The sequence below is a fragment of the Gorilla gorilla genome, chromosome 21 (genome assembly GCF_029281585.2).
Source record: "Gorilla gorilla gorilla isolate KB3781 chromosome 21, NHGRI_mGorGor1-v2.1_pri, whole genome shotgun sequence".
Taxonomy (NCBI): Eukaryota; Metazoa; Chordata; class Mammalia; order Primates; family Hominidae; genus Gorilla; species Gorilla gorilla.
Window position 1 is genome coordinate 74,270,331 of NC_073245.2, and position 22,021 is coordinate 74,292,351.

The window sequence follows — 22,021 nt, forward strand, 5'->3', positions numbered from 1 at the left end:
CTTTTTCCGTGAACCTAAAACTGCTCTAAAAAATAGTTTATTAATTTATTTAAAGTTAAATTAAGGGAAAAAAATCAAATAAGGTCTTCAATGAACAGTATCACACCCATGTTTAACATGAGGCTAAACTGGGTGAGGGGCAGATGGAAACTCTCTGTACTATTTCTGTAACTTTCCCGTAAGTATAGAATTCAAAATTAAAAGTTAAAAAAAGAAGACTTACCCTCAAGAGATATCCTAAAGGAAAAAGAAAAGAATGACTGAGCATCATCTCTGATGAAGAAAGGTGTCTGAAGGACTTTTACTTTCTGGGTTTTGTGTGAATTGTTACACAGATAACACACAAAGATCCCCAAAGTTCACAAAAGGCAAGCGAAACAACTGCGAAACAACTGCTCCCCAAACACACGCCGGCGCCAATCTTCACCCACTCGGCAGGGCCTCACCTGGGTCCTCCAGGTCCGGCGTTCTCGATACTCCACGTACCTCCCAGCCCCACACCCCGGCCCTTCTCGTGAGTGAGGACGCACGAGCTCCCTTACTCTTCCCTAGAGGCTACTCCGCACATGTTAACACTCACACCCAAAGTTCATCGATGTGCCTTTCCCATCCAATCCTCCCTCCTGGTGCAGCGACCCCAGCCGGTAAAATGGTTGGGAAGCTGGTTACACTGAAGAAAAAACCAAATACACTGAAGGATGGGAACCAGGTTCCTCACTGTCTGAGAAGAGACTAATAGACAAGGATGGGGGACGGCTAAACGGAAGCCCTGGCGTGCTAGGCAAGGACCGTAGTCTCAACACGAACACACAGGACCCCTTCGACATGGAAGGGCGCACACCACACACTCCCCTACATGCATTTGGGTCCCGAGCTCTTGGCTGCTGGCACGGCCTGGGAGCAGGGGCCCCAGCAATCAGCACACCAAGTGCCCAGATCCTGGCCTCTCAACACCAGACTCCACTAGAGGAACCAGAGCTCCAGGGAAGCTGCAGAGTGGGCAGGGAAAGTGCAGGTGGCAATAAGGAATGCCACAGACAAGGGACGTGTCAAAGGATACAGACTCCAGCCACAAGAAGCTCCCACCAAGCAAGCCTAGAAATAATGAGAGTGCTGATCAGAGCCCACCAAACACAACAGGGATCCCGGCACCCACAGCACTGCAGTGAGTGAGTGAATGAGGGATCCCGGCACCCACAGCACTGCAGTGAGTGAGTGAATGAGGGATCCCGGCACCCACAGCACTGCAGTGAGTGAGTGAATGAGGGATCCCGGCACCCACAGCACTGCAGTGAGTGAGTGAAGGAGGGATCCCGGCACCCACAGCACTGCAGTGAGTGAGTGAAGGAGGGATCCCGGCACCCACAGCACTGCAGTGAGTGAGTGAAGGAGGGATCCCGGCACCCACAGCACTGCAGTGAGTGAGTGAAGGAGGGATCCCGGCACCCACAGCACTGCAGTGAGTGAGTGAAGGAGGGATCCCGGCACCCACAGCACTGCAGTGAGTGAGTGAAGGAGGGATCCCGGCACCCACAGCACTGCAGTGAGTGAGTGGAGGGATCCCAGCACCCACAGCACTGCAGTGAGTGAGTGAAGGAGGGATCCTAGCACCCACAGCACTGCAGTGAGTGAATGAATCCATGAGCGAACGAATAAACCAACGAGGAGGGGCGAAGCTCTGCTTCCCAGCAGAGGGCAACCAGCAGGTAACAGAAGGGGTGCCTGAAGCATCCCCACAACTGAGCAGCCCCGGGGTGGCGACACAGGCAGGCGGTTAATAACATTGAGGCTGTGGGTGGAGGTGCGATAAGGGTGGGGCATCTGTGTGAGGTGGGAACGTGTGAAATGCTAACACGGCCATGGGAATCGGCCACGACGCTGTGGAGAAACACAGCCCACAGCAAGTGCTATGCTGGGGGTGGTAGCATCAGTGCTAAGCACCTGACCAGGAGGGCTGCCTAGTAGCCACCTAAGGTATCAGCCACACAAGCATTTAGGGTGCTGGGTATCGTGTCAGAACAAGGATTAAAGTGTACATATTGAAAAAGTACAGGAGTGCACGCAAACACATGTGGTGTAGCGGGGACGAAGCAGACAGCGTGATGCTCATACACCGGAGTCTGCACAGAGCTCCTTACTCTGTTCTTGCAACTTTTCTGTAGATTTGAAAACTACTTCAAACTAAAATAAGTAATTTTCAAAGTTAATGTATTCTGGAAGACGATGACAGGGGTAGCATAGTTTCTGGATCTTCCCAAAGTTCCACATAAAAGAGCAACTACACAGCAAAACCAAAAGCCAGCGGACAATCTTTAGAACAAAACTGATGAAGATGAACCACAAGCAGCCATCACCTGAAGGACGCTGCAGAACCAGACCCCGACGGGCCTGGACCCAGGAGCCAGCAGACTTCCTGGGAAGAGCAGCAGGTCCCTCCAAGAGCCGCAGTCAAACCTGGGGCAGGGGAGGACCAGGGAGGGCAGCCTGGCCACCGCAAATGCCCACACTGACCTGCCAGGGCTCCTGCAGCACAGGGCCTCACGCAGGAGAGAACCTGCTGGGAGTGAATCAGTACTGAGCAGGACACGGACAACGAAGGCAAAGCAAGGTCCAGATGCTTGGGAGGTGCACAGAGCCCCGGAGCCACAGAAGCTGAGGACTCCCGTTCTTAACATCACGGGAAAGTAACGACAGAGGAGCACCACAAAGTCAGCAAACGCTGCAAACCACGTGTCCTGTTACAAGTTCGAGAAACCTAAACTCACGTCGAAATTAGCAACACAAAGACATTCAGGTCAAATCCCAGACAGGCTCCCACGAGAGAAAAAGAGGATAAAAAGCAGAAGAGCATCCCTACAGACCACAGAAGACCTCAGAAACACATACTCAAAACAGCAGGTAAACAGCAAATCACGCCTTAAGAGAAATGGAAGCCAAAAAGGACAAAAAAGATAATTTTTTAAAAAAGAGAAAAATTAGGCCAGGCACAGTGACTCACACCTGTAATCCCAGCACTTTGGGAGGCTGAGACGGGCAAATCACTTGAGGTCTGGAGTTTGAGACCAGCCTGGCCAACATGGTGAAACCCTGTCTCTACTAAAAATACAAAAAAATTAGCTGGGTGTGGTGGTGCACAGCTGTAATCCCAGCTACTCAGGAGGCTGAGGCAGAAGAAAACCAGGAGGCAGAGGTTGCCATGAGCTGAGATCACACCGAGATAGAGCCACTGCACTCCAGCCTGGGCGACAGAGGGAGACTCTGTCTCAAAAATTAAAAATTAAAAAAAAAAGAGGGAGAAATTAGGCTGGACACAGTGGCTCAGCAGCATTTAGGGAGGCCAATGTGGGAGGACTGCTTGAACCCTGGAGGTCGAGGCTGCAGTGAGCTGTGATCACACCACTGCACTCCAGCATGGGTGAAAGAGGCCCTGTCTCTAAAAAAAACAAAAAACAAAAAAAAAAAAGAGAGAGAGATTTTAAAAATTAAGAGACTGTAAAAAGTGCTCCAGCAGGCAAAGAAGATACAACACGTGAAAAATGGGAATCTCGGAAGAAAGAAACAAAAGAACAGAACAAACACAAAGGATCATTATTGCAGATGTTCCTAAGGAGACTTGAGACCGCACTGAAAGAACACAGCCAGTACTGAGAACACCACCCCAGCACAACCAACCCCAGCACAACCAACCCCAGCACGCACTCCAGTGGGATGAGCCGGCTTCCGAGAAAAAGGACACCCAGGGAAGAAAAACACGTGGCCTACAAAGGAGGTAAAATGAGACTCTCATTAGAATTCGACAGTAACACTTTAGGGCGGAAATAATCCAGAGTAACGTCTTTAAGACACTTCAGGAAATACAACGTGAGCCAAAAAACAGACCTTCAGGTACAAAGGGCACAAACTCATCAGCAGGTGGGAACTTGGGAGTGGCTGTTCCCATGAAGCGTTCCAAAAGAATCTAGCAGAGAATGAGATTTGGAAAAATCAAAATGACTACAGAGACACAACATAAAGACGAGTCACGGCATTAAACATGTCATTATTTATGGCACTAAAACTCAAAGAGGGCGAAAGGGAGAGCTTATGGTGTGTAACAGCTAAATGTTTTGACAACATAAATATAGCACAAAATACAAAACGGGGCCAAGGGAGAAAGCACATGAACAACTTTCGGCTGTTTCCACCACCCTCGGCAGGAGTGCCCATATTCTTATTCTCAGGCTATGTCCAAAGGTAGGAGATATTTTAATTCTATTATCTCCTATGTCCATGATAACCAGGATCCTTTTTTTTTTTCTCTCTCCTTCTCCTGCCCTCCCCTCCAACTCCCCAGCCCCCAAGCCCTTGGGGCAGCCAAGAGCCAGAATTCTTACTGTGAAGATAAAGACGTCATTTTGAACATGGTAACTCCTACACCTCTGAATTTGAACTACCTGAATTGGAAATACCCATATAAGCCCATGAGACCCTGTTTTACACACATTTCCCAGCGCTGTCCACTGAAAACGCCAACCCACCCCAGCGGCAATGACATCCCTAGTCCCAGCAAGTGGTCTTCAAACACCATTTCCCACTAGAAGAAACCAGTTCTTGGAGAAATGACTTTTTCGGTCTGAAACAGGAAAGGTGTAAGGTAAGCCTGACACATGTTAACGTCCAGACGGCAAGGACATCAGCCCCACGTCCCAGAGTGACTCAGGAACCAACCTGGAGATGCTTCCATTGGCCAAAGATGGCACAGTCTGAACTGCAACCAAAATGAGAACTGTAATAGATGGATTATGTGCAAGTCCTTGAGATCACAACGGTAAAAAATAAAAACAACACACTAAAACGTAAAACTACTGGTCACCCTCTGAGGGTGACAACCTGTTGATTCATTACCTTCACCTGGATATATGGAAGAAAACATGCTCGCATTTACCCTGCGTCTCCTCTATGAGCTGGACCCACCAAGCGGCCAAACAGTAGTGCAGGAAGAGTCTCCAAAAGAATATCCCAACGAGGAAGTGAGAAGGAACTCACAGACTAAGAGCACCGCCATCTCCAACCTCAAGGGACTAGTGGCCCTAGGCATGAAGCATGACCAGCCACCGTCCCCGGAGCGCACAGCCCACACCCGTGTCCTCGCAATGAGGGGACACAAGAGCAGCCAGGGTCCTGCCGCAGGGAGGCAGCCAGAGTTGGAGTCGTCTCTGGGTCCAGCCACCAACGCGCAGGAAGTTCAGAGGACGGAGGAACAGGCAGAACTGCACCACAAGGGCACCGCCAGCAATCCTGACGCAGGACACACCCCAGGCCAAACGACCTGGTCCTTCAACCGACAAGTTGAAAGAAAAAGAAAGTGATGGAGGGGTGGGAGGGCCCTACAGATTTTTAAAAATGTTAAATTCTGGTTTCCTTTTAAGTCAAGTTTAATGGGAAAGGACGGCAAGGCTAACCAGTGTCTTGCTGCACAACTGGGGACTGGCAGGTCCTGGCGTTTCTTCCTGGCTTTGCCATAAAGTCAGGGCAGCAGTTACTTTTGGAGGGAGGTAAAAGCAGCTGTGATGTGGTGGGACACATAAAATGGTAGGGGATCTCCCAGGTGGCTGGCATGTTCTAGTTTGTTTTTTTGTTTGTTTGTTTTTTGTTTTTGAGATGGAGTCTCACTCTGTCACCCAGGCTAGAGTGCAGTGGCACAATCTCAGCTCACTGCAACCTCCGCCTCCAGGGTTCAAGTGATTCTCCTGCCTCAGCCTCCCGAGTAGCTGGAAATACAGGTGCCTACCACCACGCCCGGCTAAATTTTGTGCTTTTAGTAGAGACAGGGTTTCACCATCTTGGCCAGGCTGGTCTCGAACTCCTGACCTCATGATCCACCCGCCTCGGCCTCCCAAAGTGCTGAGATTACAACGTTCTAGTTCTCGAACTGATGATGGGCTACAAAATCTATGCCTTTGAGAATTCAGTTAACCATAAAAGAAATCCAGGAAAAAAAAAAGGCTAATCAATATCTTTCACCTCCCCCACAAAAAAGTAAGTCCCTAACTCTAAGTGCTCTTCTCGATATATGTTGTTGTTGTTCAGAATTTCAGTTCTTTCTTGGTATACAACTACATTTTCAGCATGGGCTGCGGGCCTCACAGCCAGTGGGCACTCAGGCCTAGGCCCAGGTGAGTGCAGGTTCCTGCTGGGGCCCATCCCGGGCCAAGACTCCCAGCCGCACAGTGGCCAGAGCCCGTGTTAGCCTTGGGAATCTGTACTTACTTATTATTTCTGGCCCAGAGAAGAATCCCCCTATTCTATCTATATCTCACGCATGCATTTATAAAGACAAGATCTTTATTTTCTTCCTACATTGTACCCGACATTTTAACCTGTACCGTCCCAGGAGGGATTTCTGTGAACCTCTGGGATGCCATATTGCCAAAACTCTAGTGTCTGTTAAACCTGGAGTCCCTCCTCTCCACACCAGGCAGCCATTTCTCAGAGGTCACTGCTAGCATGTGGGCAGGCAAGCCCCAGCACTGAGGTCTGGGACATCCCACCCACACATTTCCAACAGTCCTGGTGGGGAGGGGGAGCTCTGTCCTCATCAGGTCACTACCCTGACCCTGTCCCAGAGTGCACCTGCATACCAAGAAGCGGTGCAAGACCATCCAATGTGCATCAGACAGCAGCTGCCATGGGGCTGAGAGCGAAACAGAGAAGTCAGGGGTCGGGCAGAGTAGAGGGGAGTCCAGAAGCATGGGAATCCAGCCTGCCCGAGTAACAAGACCTTTCCTTGCACGTAAGGATCACACCCTAGAGTAAGACCTACCTTAGCAAAGCCTAAAGCCAAACCCAGACAGGAAAAACAGAGTTTGCAACCTGAGTCCCACTAAGTTAAAGTGGCTTGAAAAACACCTTGAGGTTTCCCCAGATCCTTACTGACAAAATAAAAAACAAAACCACACAAACTCAAGATGGTCAGCCAGTAACTCAACCGCCTGCAAGAATCAACTCTTCAAGGGAGATCACAGAGTCCAGTCTCTTGGCAGGTAAGCATGAGACATGCAAGGAGACAAGAAAGTGTGCAAGGCCGAGGAAAACAGCAGTCGAGAGAAACTGAATGTGAGATGGCCCAGGTGTTGAACTTGACAAAAACCTTATAAAACAGCTTTAATAATAAGCTCAAAGAATTAGGGGAAATATAAACTGTAAAAAAGAACTAGATGGAAATCTTAGAATTGCAAAATACGTTAACAAAATGGAAACTTCAACTGGAGATGGCAGAAATCCATCTGCCAAGGACCTCGTAGACACATCAGTAGACATCTTCCAGTCTGGAAAACAAAGAGAAGACAGACTGAAGTCCAGGAACACAGGCTCAAAGACCTGCAGGGCAGCGTCAACAGGTCTAACATACATGTAACTGGAGCCCCAGCAGAAGAAAGTAAGATTGAAATGGAAAAAAAAATTTGAAGAAATATTAGCCAAAATGTTCCAAATTTGATGAAAGACACTGACCTACAGATCTGTGAAGTTCAGAGAACCTGAAACAGGCTGAATATCCTGAGAACCACAGCAAAACACAATACAGACAAACCTCTAAACTGAATATCCAGAGAACCACAGCAAAACACAACACAGACAAACCTCTAAAAAATAAAGAACATCTCAAAACAAAGATTGAAAGTCATTCCAGAGACATGAAGCATACTACATACAGGGAACAAGCTTAAAAATTATAGCAGGACCAGCCCATGCTACATGGTGAGACCCTGTCTCTACAAAAAAAAAAACAACTACAAAATTAGCCAGGCATGGTGGCATGCACCTGTAGTCCCAGCTACTCGGGAAGCTGAGGCAGGAGGATCACCTGAGCCCAGGGATGTCGAGGCTACAGTGAGCCATGATCGTACCACTGCACTCCAGCCTAGGTGACACAGTAAGACCCTGCGTCTAAAAAAATTAAAAATTAAAAATTACAGCAGGACATCAGAAGACAGTGGAACAAGGTCTTGAAAGTTTCGCAAGAAAGAAAAAAATCAGCCCAGAATTTTGTAACCAGTAAAAATATCCTCTGAAAATGAGGGTGAGGGCCAGGCGTGGTGGCTCACGCCTGTAATCCCAGCACTTTGGGAGGCCAGGGCGGGCAGATCATGAGATCAAGAGATCGAGACCATCCTGGCCAACATGGTGAAACCCCGTCTCTACTAAAAATACAGAAATTAGCTGGGCGTCGTGGCACACGTCTATAGTCCCAGCTACTCGGGAGGCTGAGGCAGGAGAATTGCTTGAACCTGGCAGGCAGAGGTTGCAGTGAGCCAACATCATGCCACTGCGCTCCCACCTGGCGACAGAGCAAGACTGTCTAAAAAAAAAAAAAAAAACAAAGAGAGAGAATGAGGGTGAAATACAATTTTTCAAGTAAACAAAACCAGAGAATCCATCACCAGTAGACCTGCACCACAAGAAATCCCAACAGCTCTCCTTCAAGCCAAAAGGAAATGGTGGCAGACGGAAACAGACCCACGGGAAGGAATGAAGAGTACCGGAGATGGCAAATAAGGAGGGAAACATAAAAGACCGTTTTCTTTCTTCCTGTAATTTACTTAAAAAAAAACAACTGACAGTTGAAAGCAAAAATAACAAGTCAAGGCTGGGTTTATAATTATTAGAGTAAAAGATACAACCACAAACAAGACAAGAAACTAATGGAATCTGGAGAAACAGCAGCGGGCAGCAATTCTTCCCCTTCATTCCACGAACTGTCCATTCTCCTACAGCAGCTTATCCCACAGACACTGTGCAGGAAGCACAATCAGCAAGATCCCTATTCGGATCATTCTTCTGACAGTTATAACTTCCCCACATCCTTTTCAAATCCAGCCTATACCTCATCACAGTAATCAAACTTCCTCACGAAAAAGACTTTCAGCTCAAGTGATAGCCACAAATAAGTTGATTTGGATTTAAAATGTCAAACGTAAAACAAACACTCCAGAAAAGGTGAGACAAAATGTAAACGGTAAGAAAGCAAATTCCCCTATGTGTGTCCGTCCCCTAGAAGAGGGTGGCTCTAAGACGTTCCCCATGGTTCCCCCAGGACCTCGATCCCACAACGCTGCCGTACCTCTGCTCCCGAGCCCGGCCCCGGACAGTCCACTTTCCTCTTTTTCCTGGGCCCGATCGCTGCTAGTGCTGTGAGGTTGGCGTCCCGCTGTCTCATTTGTGCCAGTTCCTGTTGCTGCATCTTTTATTTTGGAAAGGAAACAAGGAGCATCATTTCTTGCATGTTTTTTACTTACTACAAAAGTAATACATAGATACGAAAGGGTTTTCTGTAGTTTTCTAAATCATAACTTCTTTAATGTTTTGACTTTCTCAATAGTAAGCATATTCTATAATCCAAAAAATACGTTTTTTAATGCAACAGATGTTTGTCTTAAAACTCTCAGAAAATATACGCAAGTCAAAAGCACAGAGACTAATGCCCCCCCCCAAAGGGAAGTCACCGTTGAATTTAAAAGTAGGACACCAACTGTTTGCACAGGAAAATACCTCTGACGTTGTATTTATTTAAACTTGGCAAACATTTTAAATTGACACACAAATGCCTATCGTACAGAAGTGCCACGGTTTCCTTAGCCCCCCTCCCGTGGGGCACTGCAGTGCACAGCAAAGTGCCCACGAGCACTCACGACTAACAGGGCTCACCTCCTTTGCCTTCTGTTTCAGCCTTAACTGTTCTGGATCTTCTTGTCTTGACCGAGACTATTTTTGAAAGAGGCAGAAAAGAAAAGTAAGTTATGAACTAAATGTTTATCATTTAACAAATGTGTTATCTTATTTACTATACAATAACATCTAGGTAATGTTAAAGAATGCATAGCAAATGTGTGAAATGCTTATAGCCAAAGATGAAAATTTACATAACACACCATGAAAAAAGCCAGTAATCTTGAGAAAAGTCAGTAACATTTGGATGTAAGATACAGTCTTTGAAACACATCTACCAATCGCAGGCTCTCACTTGACCTGATGTGACCGCATGACGGCGGGCAGAATGGGCCTTGTAGGCTCCTTGCTGTCCTGCCCCACACACCAGGGACGGGACAGCCTGTGGCTGTGATCAAAGCAAGCACTCCTCCCACTCCACAGTACCCACCCCCGTCCGTGGGGAACTGTGGTCTCCTGTCTGATTCTACTAATGAGCAGTGCCTCACCTGGCTGTGAATGTTCTAGAACAAGGACAACATGAGTGTGAAGAGTCCAGTCCAGCGCACACAGGGGGCTCTAGGAACATGTGCTTCACACCTGGGTGTGACTGTGTGGAGCATGAGGTGCTGGGAATCTTAAGAAGCCCCGCTTTTCAAGCATCTACGCTAGTGCCGAATGAATGAGGCTTCTCTTTGCAGCTCCACTGACAGCACCCATCACCTTTGCTTCAAGGCCAGCCCAAAACATGCTCTGACCACCCAAAACCCCAGTGTCTCAGTGAGCTCATCAGGTTGTGGCTGAGACGGAGGTGCCCAGACGGCAGCAGCAGACACCCAGCACTCGCCTTTGCTGCCCTCATCAGGATCTCCCGCTCCTGCTCATCCTTCCTCTGCTTTTCGATTTGATCGAGCTGTTCAAAAAACTTGAGCTGTGCCCGGACGTCACTCGCCTGCTCATATCTGTCGTCATCCTATGAAGAAAGTTAAAATACTGCTTGTCATAAATCTGAGAGCCCAGCAAGCAAAGGGGTTGTCTAGCACCACTGGACCATCCGTGCACAACGCCCTCCCTCCGTCCAGTCTGAATGCAGCGAGGACCCGATCCCTCCCACCTTGCAAATGCTGCGCCCGAGAGCTCTATCGATGCTCACGTCCACAGAACGAAGTCTCGTGCTGGCTGTCTCAGGGGCACACTTGTGGGAGAGTGTCCCTTTTATACACTTTGATACTGTCAGATTTTTTAAAGTAACATTTACCTTTTTTGCTGCAACACAGAACTACTTTTACAGCAAGGGCTAAGTGTGTTTATTTTCAGTGCTGCCCTGAAGGCACTGCCTCCCGGCTGTAGCAGCAGGCACCACCTCACCCAGTGTGCCCTTGGAAGAGTGTTCATATGTGACTGCTGGTGAGGAAGGCACGTTTTACTTGGAAGAGCTGCTTCGTGAGAATAGGGCTGCGGCACCTCAGGGTCTGCCAGTTCAGCCCATGGCCCAGAGAGAGAGGCAGGTGCCACAAAGTGAATAGGATCACCTTCCAAAAGGTAAAACCCGCCAGGCATAGAGGCTCATGCCTGTAATCCCAGCACTTAAGGAGGCCAAGTCAGGAGGATCACTTGAGGCAAGGAGTTTAGGACCAGCCTGGGCTACATCACGAGTCCCTGTCTCTTTTATTAAAAATACAAAAATTAGTTGGGCATGGTGGTGTGCGCCTGTAATCCCAGCTACTTGGGAGGCTCAGGCACAAGAATCGCTTGAACCCACGAGGCGGAGGCTGCAGTGAGCCAAGACTGCGCCACTGAACTCCAGCCTGGGCAACAGAGTGAGACCCTACCTCAAAAAGAAATCTTTCCAAAATCTAGTCCTGTAAGAAATCCAAAACACGTTCGTAAGGAACATGGAGGCACTTGGGACCCACCGCCCTCTGCCTGGGTGTGGGGAGGAGGCTCCCAGCCAGCAGAGAGTGGGGGCCAACAACATAAAGACGCTCTCCTCAGCAAACAGCCTGTTACCTTGTAAGAAAAGTTCTTCTGCTGAGCTGTTTCTGATATTTTCTCTACAAGATTCTGTAGCCTTTGTTGCGTGGCATGTGATACATAACTTACTACATCTGGATGTAATTCCGTTATACCATGTTTTTTACCTAAAGGTCAGGCAAGAAAAACAGTATTTTAAAATCATTAAGCACAGTTCTTTCTTTACGGCTAATCTCTGATCCGGCAGTTACTGCTTTTATACAACCCAAGGAGAGCCCAGAAAGGCTGGTGGGGTGGAAGGCAGTGGTACCTACATTTTACCCAAGAACCACCACCAGCAACCATGTGGAAATCACAAACTCAGATAAAACACATGACCAGGTGTCAGGTGTGCTCACCTGAAGCTCCCATGCCCCAGCAGCGCAGCTGTTTAATAAGAACTCAGTTATTAAACACCAACGTACCTATTTCTAATATTCTTCTCTGCAAAGGCGCTTGGAGGAGGAAGGTTTCATCTTTACAGGACCGCGTTAGCGTGCCTACCAATTCAGAGTTGGTGGCTAATATTCTTGCACTTTCTTCTGACAAGTTTACTCCAGCCATCGATGCAACATCATTAATGTCATCATCGTCCCTTGAGGAAAGAAGGAAAGATCATTTTAACTGTACAAGGAATTCATCGGGAGGTGGGCTGGGGTGGTAAGGGCAGGAAACCCCACGTGGAAGGCAGGGCCGTGCGGAGGCCAGGCCTCTGTCCTCCCCGCGCCTGCACCTGCTGCATCTGCCACAGCAAAGAGGGTGCCTCGCTGCTTTCCTGGAAAGCTCGACTGTTCTGCGGAAGGAGAGCTGTGAGTTGGCGCCGGGTTAACATCTACACACAGATGCGCAGGGGACTCGAGTCCAGAGAAAGCAAAGCCGGGAGCAGCGCGGGGACTTGTGGGGGTCTGATCTATGCAAAGCTTTTTAAAGCCAGAGGCAGCATTAAATTCTTTTTAAAGGCTCAGAAAAGTTGGAAGAAGAGTACGCACAATTTTTTCCTGAATCACCTGAAAGGTGCTAACCTGACTTTCCTCCACCCGGAACATTCTGCGCGTGTTTCCTACAGACAAGGGCATCCCCTCCAGAAGCAGGATGCCATTGAGACCGGGCCATGATGAATGGCCCCTCCCCAGGCCCTCCCCCGTAGGACCCGGTCCCAGCAGCGCCTCTCCCTGCAGGACAGTCTGCGTCCCAATCCCAGCTGCCACGTCTTGTCCGGCTCCTCGAGCTGGAAGGTTCCTCAGCCTCTCCTGACTCCTGGGCTGCCCCTGACACCTGGAAGGCACAGGCCAGCTGTGTGCAGGACGTCCTCTTCCAGGCTGACTTCGGCCCCCTCGTGAGGAGATGTGAGCTAAGAGTCCTGCCGGGAATTCCACACACACGCAGCCCCCACTTGCCGCCTCCAGCAGTGGGCTTTGAACGTGAGGCCGGGGGCCTGCCTGGCGTCTCCTGGGGTCGTTGTGTCTCGGGGAGGAGCTCTACAGCAGTTCTCATGCCCAGTCCTCCTACGGGCTCCAGGTGCTCACTCAGGGTCTTGGCATCCCTGGTGGTCACAGGCTGTGGCTGGGCTGCACAGCTTAGGGCTCCAGCTGAAGGACCCGGCCGTGGGAGGGAGGCTGCTCTGCTGACATCCACGTCCACGTCATGCCCATGGCCACTGCTCTCTGACACAGGACGGTCTCCGCTCATCTTGTATTTCCTTATCCCAGCCCCGCAATCAGCCTTTTCTCTCAGGAGTCCTTGTCATTTTAGTGGAAAACGGTTTTTAGAAGACGACATCTGAACACTAGGTGTGCTCAGTGTTACTGGGGCGTTACTGTTCCCAGGACCCTGCGGTGAACAAAGCTAGAAACTTACGGCAAGACCCATGGTTATCCATGCCTGCCGACACACTGAAACCCAGGGGTTTGCGTCAGCATTCCAATCCTGAGCCAGCCCACAGGGGTCACTCTCCTTTATCCCTTCTGCCAGGCCGCTGACTCCTTGACAGCAAAATACCTAGGCTTCCTGCAGCCTTGATTAATTCTTTCACCCGTGTATGTCCCTAAGTGCCCTCCCTTCTCACTGAGGTATCAGCCTCACGCTGGGCCCAGGCATGCTGGCCACCTCTCCCTGCTTGGGCTGGGACTCTGGCTCAGGCCACAGCCACTCCCCAGGCCTGCTATGCCCTGCCTGATGCCTTTAGGGATGAAGTGTCTGGGAAAGGGAAAATTCACAGTAAGACTTCCTGAAATACACACAACTCCACCGCCCCTTGATCACAACAGAGATCACTCCAAGATCACAAGCAGAGATCTCCCACTGTTCAGGTCCCATAAGCACCTCCCTGACTGAGGTGATGCTCAGACCACCTGCTTTCCAGGAGGCCCAGGCAAAGCACAGCATTTATTTTTCTAGAAACAGGGCCTCACTCTGTCACCGACGCTGGCATACACTGGTAAAACCATAGCTCACTGTAACACTGAACTCCTGGGCAGAAGTGATTCTCCTGCCTCAGCCTCCCAAGTAGCTAGGCCCACAGGCGCACACCACCAAGCCTGGCTAATTTTTTATTTTTTGTTGTTGTTGAATAAGGTTTTACTATGTTGTGCAGGCTGGTCTCAAACTCCCGGGCTCAAGCGATTCTCCCACTTCAGCCTCCTGTAGTGCTGGGACTGTAAGCGTGAGCCACTACGCCTGGAGCAGTACAGCATTTCTGAGGGTTCTGAAGTTGAATACATGGAAAGTGAAGCATTCTATACTAGGAATGCAATGAACTCAAAATACGATGTTATACTAAAAAATGAATTTCCTATTAGTTCATATAAAAATAATCAGTTGATTCGCTTTCTGGCTATGTGTATGAAGCAAAACCTCTTTGAGCCAACTGTATGGGAAAACACACTTGTGTGAATGTGAGGTCAAAGTGAGCGTGAAGCAGGAGCCTTGGAGCCCCAGCCGCCAGGGCCACGTGGGAAAGACCCGTGGGCGGGAATGGAGCAGCACGGACTCTGGACTCTTCTCCGCTCTGGCCACGCTTCTCCAACGTACACAGGCCCATTCCTTACCGAAACGAACCTCCCCCAGGCTCCTTGAGTTTATTTTTCTGTGCAGCAGCTGCTTGTGCCGAGACAGCGGAAAGGGCTTTGGTTCCAGGTAACACGGCGGGTTTCACCACAGGGACTACAAAACAAACACACAGTGGAAACCACACAAGGCTTTTATTAGATCAACTATGTGCTTTGGTGCTTTACAGGCTCAAGGGCACAGCTACCACCCTCCTAATTAGCTACAAGAAAGTTTCCAAAAACTTCATATTAATAACTCTAAATTACAGCACAAAGTGTAAGCTGTACCTCTCGAGCATTTATTTTCCTGTATTTCATCAAGGTTTTTAAAGTGCAGGAATGATTACAGATAAAGAAGCTAACCATGGAAAATACATAAAATTAAAAATCATACTGACACTGGTGATGGTTACACAACACAGTAAATGAAATCAGTGCCACTGAACTAGATACTTAAAATGGCCAATTTTATGTAAATGTACATTTTACCCAATTAAATAAAAGCCCAATGGCAGCTGCCTCTGGGAGCAGCCCTTGGTCTTGAGCGGCCAGGGGCCCGCAAGGCCCTCACCTGGCTGCAGTGGGTTCAGCTGGATCTGCTGAGGCGTGGTGAGCATGATCCGGTTGTGAGGCTGCCGCAGGGCGACCATGGGTGTCTGCGTCAACGTCACCTGCGGGGGCCGGATCAGGGCTCCTGGCTTCGGAGGCTGCTGGATCACCTGAGGCAGAGCCAGCAGAGAATGGTGAGCATGCTCCCCGAGGGCCGGGGGCCACTCAGTCCCTAGCAGGAGGTTCTTCCCTTCCCTTCCTTTGCACCCCACGCCCCCAGTAAGAAGTCCTAGGAAGACCCCGTGTGCAGCTCAGCCCCAGCAGGCTGCAGGACCATGCTCTGGCCATGGACTCGGCCAGACCAGGGCAGGACGTGGGCGAGGGGTGCCCGTGTGAGCACAGAAGGGGCAAGCGGGAGCAGATCTGCTGCCTAGAAGCTGCCCCTGGGCATTGGTCAGGGCCTGGAGGGGGCGGGTGGCAAACTGATGCCTGCTGACCTCAGCAACCCAGGATGGGGCAGACCACTGCCCCCCAAATATTAGCAGAGGTGACATTGTTGCCTGGTGGCTACAGGTCAAGTGGTTCTACCTCGTCTGAATTTTCTTTTTTCTTTTTTTTTTTTTTTTTTTTTTTTCGAGACGAGTCTCGCTCTGTCGCCCAGGCTGGAGTGTGGTGGCATGATCTCGGTTCACCGGAACCTCTGCCTTCCGGGCTCAAGTGATCCTACACCTCAGCTTCCCGAGCACCTGGGACCATAGGCGCCCACCATGTCTGGCTAATTTTTGTATTTTTTTTTCTGTAGAGATGGGGTTTCACCACGTTGGCCAGGTTGGTCTTGAACTCCTAGGCTCAAGCGATCCTCCCACTTTGACCTCCCAAAGTGCTGAATTACAGGCATGAGCTACCAAACCCAGCTCCCTTTCTGAATTTTCTGTAAGGCGGCAGAGGGCTTTTCTACTGGAGTGGGGTTAGAGTTCCTAAGTCCTGCCTGAACTTGGCCCTCAAAGGCCTCCACCCACTGCCCCCAGCATGGCCAGCTCCGTCCACCCAGCCCCTGCTGGGCCCCTCGTGGCAGGGTCTGCCCAGCTCTGCTGTCATCCTGCCTCTCACTCTCACCTCCGGCACAAGGCAGAGATCCAAAACCTGGCAGCACTGACCATGGCCTGTGCTCTGGCCCTGTCCCCAGGATGCTGGGGCCCAGAGACACTGGCATCCTTGTTAAAAGCCAATGCTCAAGTCCATAAGGCCTGGCCTCAAACCTCTGGGCCCAGCTGTTTCAGAATTTAGTTGCTACCATTTTGCAAAGGTGCCCTGGCAGGTAAACTCTCTGCTGCAGAACATGTGTGGGGACCTGGGGAAGCGGCCTATAATGCAAACATGTCTCCAACGAAACAGGAACACCCACACCGGACAGGAAGCGCCTCAGGCAGCTCAGGCAATGCTCCGGCCAGGCCCTGCGGCGCAGGGAACCTGCCATCAAATGCCCGGGCCAGGCCCTGCGGTGCAGGGAGCCTGTCATCAAATCAGGGAGAAGCCTGGGTTCTGCCTCCACAGGCTTCAGGGTGCAGGCAATGGATTGGATGCCCTGGATCCCACTGGCTGTGCTCTGCAGACTCCACACGTGGTCAGGAGGAGCCCAGGGAAGCAGAATGCAGAGGTGATCCTGCTGCCAAACACAGCATCTAATTCTAAAAACACCCGTGCTGCTCGTGTGTGACTAAGCACCAGAGGTCAAAACTTGGCGAGAAAATGACCTGCCCACAGGCTGTGCCTGCTTAAACAGAACCCACCTTTTTGGGTAAAGTAGCTCCACCGACTAGTGAACAGGGAAGTTCTGTCCTTACACTAAAGCAAGAGGCACGGCACATCTCTTCCCCTCTGGAGTCAAAAGGCAGGCAAGGAAGCCCTCTCTTTACACAGGCGCTCAGCCCTTCCCGGTGGCCATGCTTCTCTGGCCTTTATAAGTGACACCCTCCCTCCATGCCATTTCACCCTGTTCTCCTCGCTACTATCAAGACAAAAACAAATGCAACTTGAACAGAGCACAAGAGCCAGCCCCCTAATGGCTACTCCTCACCCAGCTGGTTCTGACGTGTGCACCATCACAACACATACCAGCTCATGATGAGGGAGCCCGCACCATTTTGTTGTTTAAGCTGTCTTTAGAGGAAGAAAACACCTCTGAAATTTTTTTTAAAACTGCCCCTCTACGTTTGGTGAATCCCTCTGCCCATGAAAGGGAATGTGCTCAAAATGTAATTCTTCTGGCAAAGACATCCTTTCTCTAGCTGCAGAGCAAACGTCATGACTATAAAACCAAGAAAGCCAGATCCAAACTGCACATAAGTGAACCGCTATGAGCAGCCGCGGCTTCGCCTCCCGGGACTCACCTAAATCCACCCTGTGCTGTGAGCTGCTACCCTGCCTCCAGTCTCCTGCCCACCTGTCCCACGCGGGTGCCCGTGTCTTACGCTTGGACCGCTGCTCCTAATCCAAGAGAACATCTATCTACAAGATCCTCTAAAAACACGCTGCATTCATTTACACCAGTAACATCCCCAGACAAGGCAGGGCGGGGACGTGCCGGTGGTTCAAAGCCAACTCAACTATTTCATTTTACTGAGACAAAATACAACATCCCAGGGCCTCAACCTCTGGTTTCTATTTTAACTATTTAAGGTAATACCCAAGCTTCCTCTAGCAGGAGGCTTCCTGCATGCTTGGAAAAGGTTTCTGAGCCGTGGCCAATTTATCTAAGAAGCAGGCGGGAGCAGAGGCACGGTGGGCTGTGCAGACCAGTCAGGCGCCCCTTCCATACCAGCGGTGTGGGTTGCCCCTGCTTGCCGACGCCGACCTGCGTGGGCTGCGTGAGGCTGAGCACAGGGGGCTGGAGGGCACTGGTCACGGTGGCCGCCGTCTTCCCGGCCGTGCGCTGGACCGAGCTACTCAGCACCACGGCCGTGAGCGCAGTGGTGGCCTGCGAGGCGGGCGGTGGCGGCTGCTGCTGGCTCTGCTGGATGAAGGCCGCGGAGTCGGGGGTCAGCTGTCTCAAGGCGGGTAAGCTCCTCTGGGTGGAAAGACAGACACGAGGGGTCAGGCGGCTGCTCATGCGTCGGTTTTCCTTGCTTAAAAATTCAGAAATATCAACTTTTACAGAAAGTTTTTGAGCTAAATAAGATGGATCTTGGCCCTCACGGCAGCATGTCTGGATGTCAGGGGCCAGGACCCCATCCTGCCCTCCCACTAAGTGGGATTATTCCTGATAGCAAATGTCCAAAATGTGTTCAAAAAAACAAACAAAAAGAGACATATTTTTAAAATACTTTTTAAAATATGTTAACATCACTGGAAGAGAAGATTCTGAATGTTCCCAACACATGGAAATAAGTACTCAAGGTGACCAGACCCCAAATATCCTGATTCTATGACTGTAACAAAACATCACATACACCTCATAAATGTGTACAAATATACGTATTGATTTTTAAAATGTGCTGATACCAATGATTACCCAACAGAGACAGCCTGACGCTGTTGAAACCCTTGGTCCTATCCAGCTTTGCAAACGCTACCCCATTCCCTGTCCCCCTCACTTTCAGGAAGCACACGCCCTTCTCACCACCTTGCGCACGACAGAACCACAAGGCCACAGTGTCAGGGGAGCTCCTGCTTTACAGAAAAAAAACTAACATTCTGTCCCCAGGCACTGAGTTCCCGGCCCCACCCCCGCAGGCAGCACAAGCGCTGTGCACCCTCCGTGCCTGGAGCATCCTCGCCCTGCGCACTTGGAGACTTGGAGCATCTGTGCCCCACCCCTCCCTGGCCCTACTGCTCGCAGGCACCGGGGCCTTTGAAATTACCTTCAGGAAAGGCACAAGGTAAGGTTGAGGTGAAGAATTAAGTTCTCGGTATAACCTGCTTGTGAAATCTTCTGCTTCTATTTTTCCATCCTTAAAAATAAAATCCATGTTGAAATTCTGGTGAATGAGATTCCACACACACTTCTGAATCCCGCATCACTCTGGTCTCGTATTTTACGGCTGATTCCGCCCCGAGTTTCACTGGACAGAGGAGATGGGAAAGTCTGCGTGCTACACCTTTCACAGGTACATGTGTGACAGGCGCTCACCCTGGACACTGCTGTGCAGCCAGCTGCGGACCACGTCTCCTCCTGGGAGGGTCACCTGTCTACTTCTCGTCTTTTTCTAAGTCTCTTACTCAATGCCAGTCTTTACTCAGTGCTTACCAGGCACCTACTCGGTGTCAGGCATTTTGCTAGGAGGCAGATCAGCCTAAAAGTAACTCCATTATCAAAGCCAGCACTGCAAGTGCGGTGCTGCAGGAGGTCACAGCCTGCCAGGGGCCACACAGACAGGATCCACACAGTCAGGGCATCCGTGCCTCCAGGAGCAGATGACAGCTGTGCTCACCCCTGCAAGCGGCCAGGGTGCCCAGAGTCTACAGTCAGAAAAAAGGGAGCCCAGAGCAAGAGGGCCAGATCCTGTTTCAGAAACAGAGGCCAGCGTGGAATAAAGGTCGGGAAGACAGGCGACAAGGTGGGAAGGCGGTGCCTGGACTGAACCCTAAGAGACTCGGGAAGACACGGTCAGGCGGACAAGGAGAAGGCACGGTAAGACCAGCCACTCCAGATCCCCAGGCCATCCCACTGACACCAGCATACCCGAGCCACGAGACAGCCATGAGGCTGAGGAAGGTGGACAGCCAAGAGCTCGGCCATGAGTAGAGATCTGGAGCTTGGGACTGTGGGTTAAGGAGAGGTGAGGCTGCCAGGAATCCTCCCTCCCACCTTCTGGCCAGGGAACAGAGTGCTGTTCTCTGCGACAGAGGTTTCGGGAGGGGTGGGGGTGGGGGGGGGATGGCTCTGCCACTGGAGCGCGAATGTGCCTCAGCTGGTCTGCTCCATGGGGAGGGGGCTTCTGGTGGCTCAGGGTGCAGAACGCCTGTTCCAGCCGGGACTGCGGACACCTGGGAATTTTATAAGAGGTCACACAGGAGTGGGGAGAGGGCCAGAAGGGAGTTGCTGACCAGAGTGCAGCATGGTTGGGGCAGCCAGAGGAGAAGAGAGCCACAGACAAGGGACGCAGGCACCAGAAAACGGCAAAGCCCAGGAGACCGCCAGGCGCCGGCCCCAGAACACCTAGCCCCAGGAAGGAGTCTCCTTAGCTAGGCCACACACGCCTTCGACACGTGTGCACCCCTCCCCTTCGCCTGCTGCCTTCCAGAGGAGCTCTCCCTGCTGGCACAGGCCTCCCGGGCACAGGTCACAGCGGCAACAGGTGTCTGTCCTATGCAACAGGCTTTAGGGGAAAGGGAATGTAAAGTCAAGGTTTCTCACCAGTAAATTCTGCACGAGCTCTTTCACATTAGCTGCTGTCTCTGTAGACTGCTTGCCAGATGAAGCCAGTTTTATTAACGTAGATAGGAAATTTTTACATTTCTTCACGTTTTCCATAGTTTCCTGGATTAAAGTAAAAAGATATAAGTGAAAAATCTTAAAAGGCAGATTTTTGTCACAGCCTTTGGTTACTAAAATATGCATATGTACAAAAGATACATATATTTCTTCTCTAAACTTCCTTCAAGAAAACGCACCACCTCTTGGAACCCTGGTCCGTGCTCTGAGGGGCAGGCCAGCCACATCAGTCACATGGCCACCGAAGTCAGCATCTCCCTCAGCCCCGCAAGGCCACATCTAGGAATGCAGCTATGCAAATAATTAAAAAAGTGAAAAGAGACTCTGAGAATATGCCTGCTACAATGTTGCTGACCATAAGGACAACCTATGCCAATCCAAACGGACACAGAAGGAACCAAATAGGATGCGGTCACTAAAGCAACGAAAAGTACGCAGCAAAGAAACACCAAAAAGGCGTCAAGTGGGGCCCACTGTTTAAAGATGTCTATCGATACAGGCCGACACTGTGAGTGTGTACAAACGGGTGGCGCTGCTGTTTTACACACTCAACACGACAGTTCACCAGTGACTTTTCTGTTTTAAAGATGTGTATCGATACAGGCCAACATTACGAGTGTGTACAAACGGGTGGCACTGCTGTTTTACACACAACGCGACAGTGCACCAGTGACTTTTTCAAAGGCAGGTGTTTGGGCTTTTGCTGTTTGCAGACTTCTGCGGTCTGAGGTCCTCGGGGCCCATCTCACGCAGCACAGCAGCAGAGCCCCACGTGCTCACATGGGCCCCAGACTGTTCACTGCTTTGTGAAGCAAGCAGCGAGCGGTCTGGGACAGAAGCCGGCCGAGGTCTCAAGGCTGCATTTTCTGACCTGCGCCACGGGCCTGACCGTCTTTGAAGGCACAGAAAGGAGTGGCTCTTACCGTGGCAGCTGAGGAAGTGGTGGTCGCCCCTGGTACCGTGCGCTGAGGAGTCCCCGTCTGAACAGCCGTCGCCGTCCCAAGTGAAGCCGTCTGGGCAGCGCCACCCAGAACGAGCTGAGGCTACAAGAATCCAAAAACACAAGGTAAGGGCATCTCACGCCACCAGCTGACGAGGGGGAGACCAGCCTCACGCCCAGCAAAAGAAAACAAGCCTCCCTGCGGTGGCCAGGACGCCCAGGAAGCCAAGGACCCCGGCCACCTGCCAGCCCGCTGGACACAGGAGTGCTGCTGGGAGGCCTGCCCTGTGCCCTGACGACCGCAGTCCTGAGCGCGTGAGGAAGGCATGATTTGCACCTGCATCAAAAACGGAC

At 50.7% G+C, this 22,021-nt stretch overlaps 1 protein-coding gene across 2 annotated transcripts in view; it reads right to left on the reverse strand.

The window, feature by feature from the left end:
• The window catches only part of TAF4 (TATA-box binding protein associated factor 4), a 90,610-nt gene that overhangs the window by 13,455 nt on the left and 55,134 nt on the right, over positions 1-22,021 (reverse strand). For both annotated transcript variants that reach the window (XM_055372829.1, XM_004062479.4), the window contains 11 exons: positions 21,651-21,770; positions 20,650-20,772; positions 19,154-19,243; positions 18,112-18,360; positions 15,316-15,463; positions 14,745-14,859; positions 12,123-12,292; positions 11,695-11,825; positions 10,532-10,657; positions 9,685-9,741; positions 9,101-9,220 (listed from right to left, as the gene is read on the reverse strand). In XM_055372829.1, the coding sequence (XP_055228804.1) occupies positions 9,101-9,220; positions 9,685-9,741; positions 10,532-10,657; positions 11,695-11,825; positions 12,123-12,292; positions 14,745-14,859; positions 15,316-15,463; positions 18,112-18,360; positions 19,154-19,243; positions 20,650-20,772; positions 21,651-21,770 (1,449 nt within the window). The remainder of the gene's footprint in view (positions 1-9,100; positions 9,221-9,684; positions 9,742-10,531; positions 10,658-11,694; positions 11,826-12,122; positions 12,293-14,744; positions 14,860-15,315; positions 15,464-18,111; positions 18,361-19,153; positions 19,244-20,649; positions 20,773-21,650; positions 21,771-22,021) is intronic.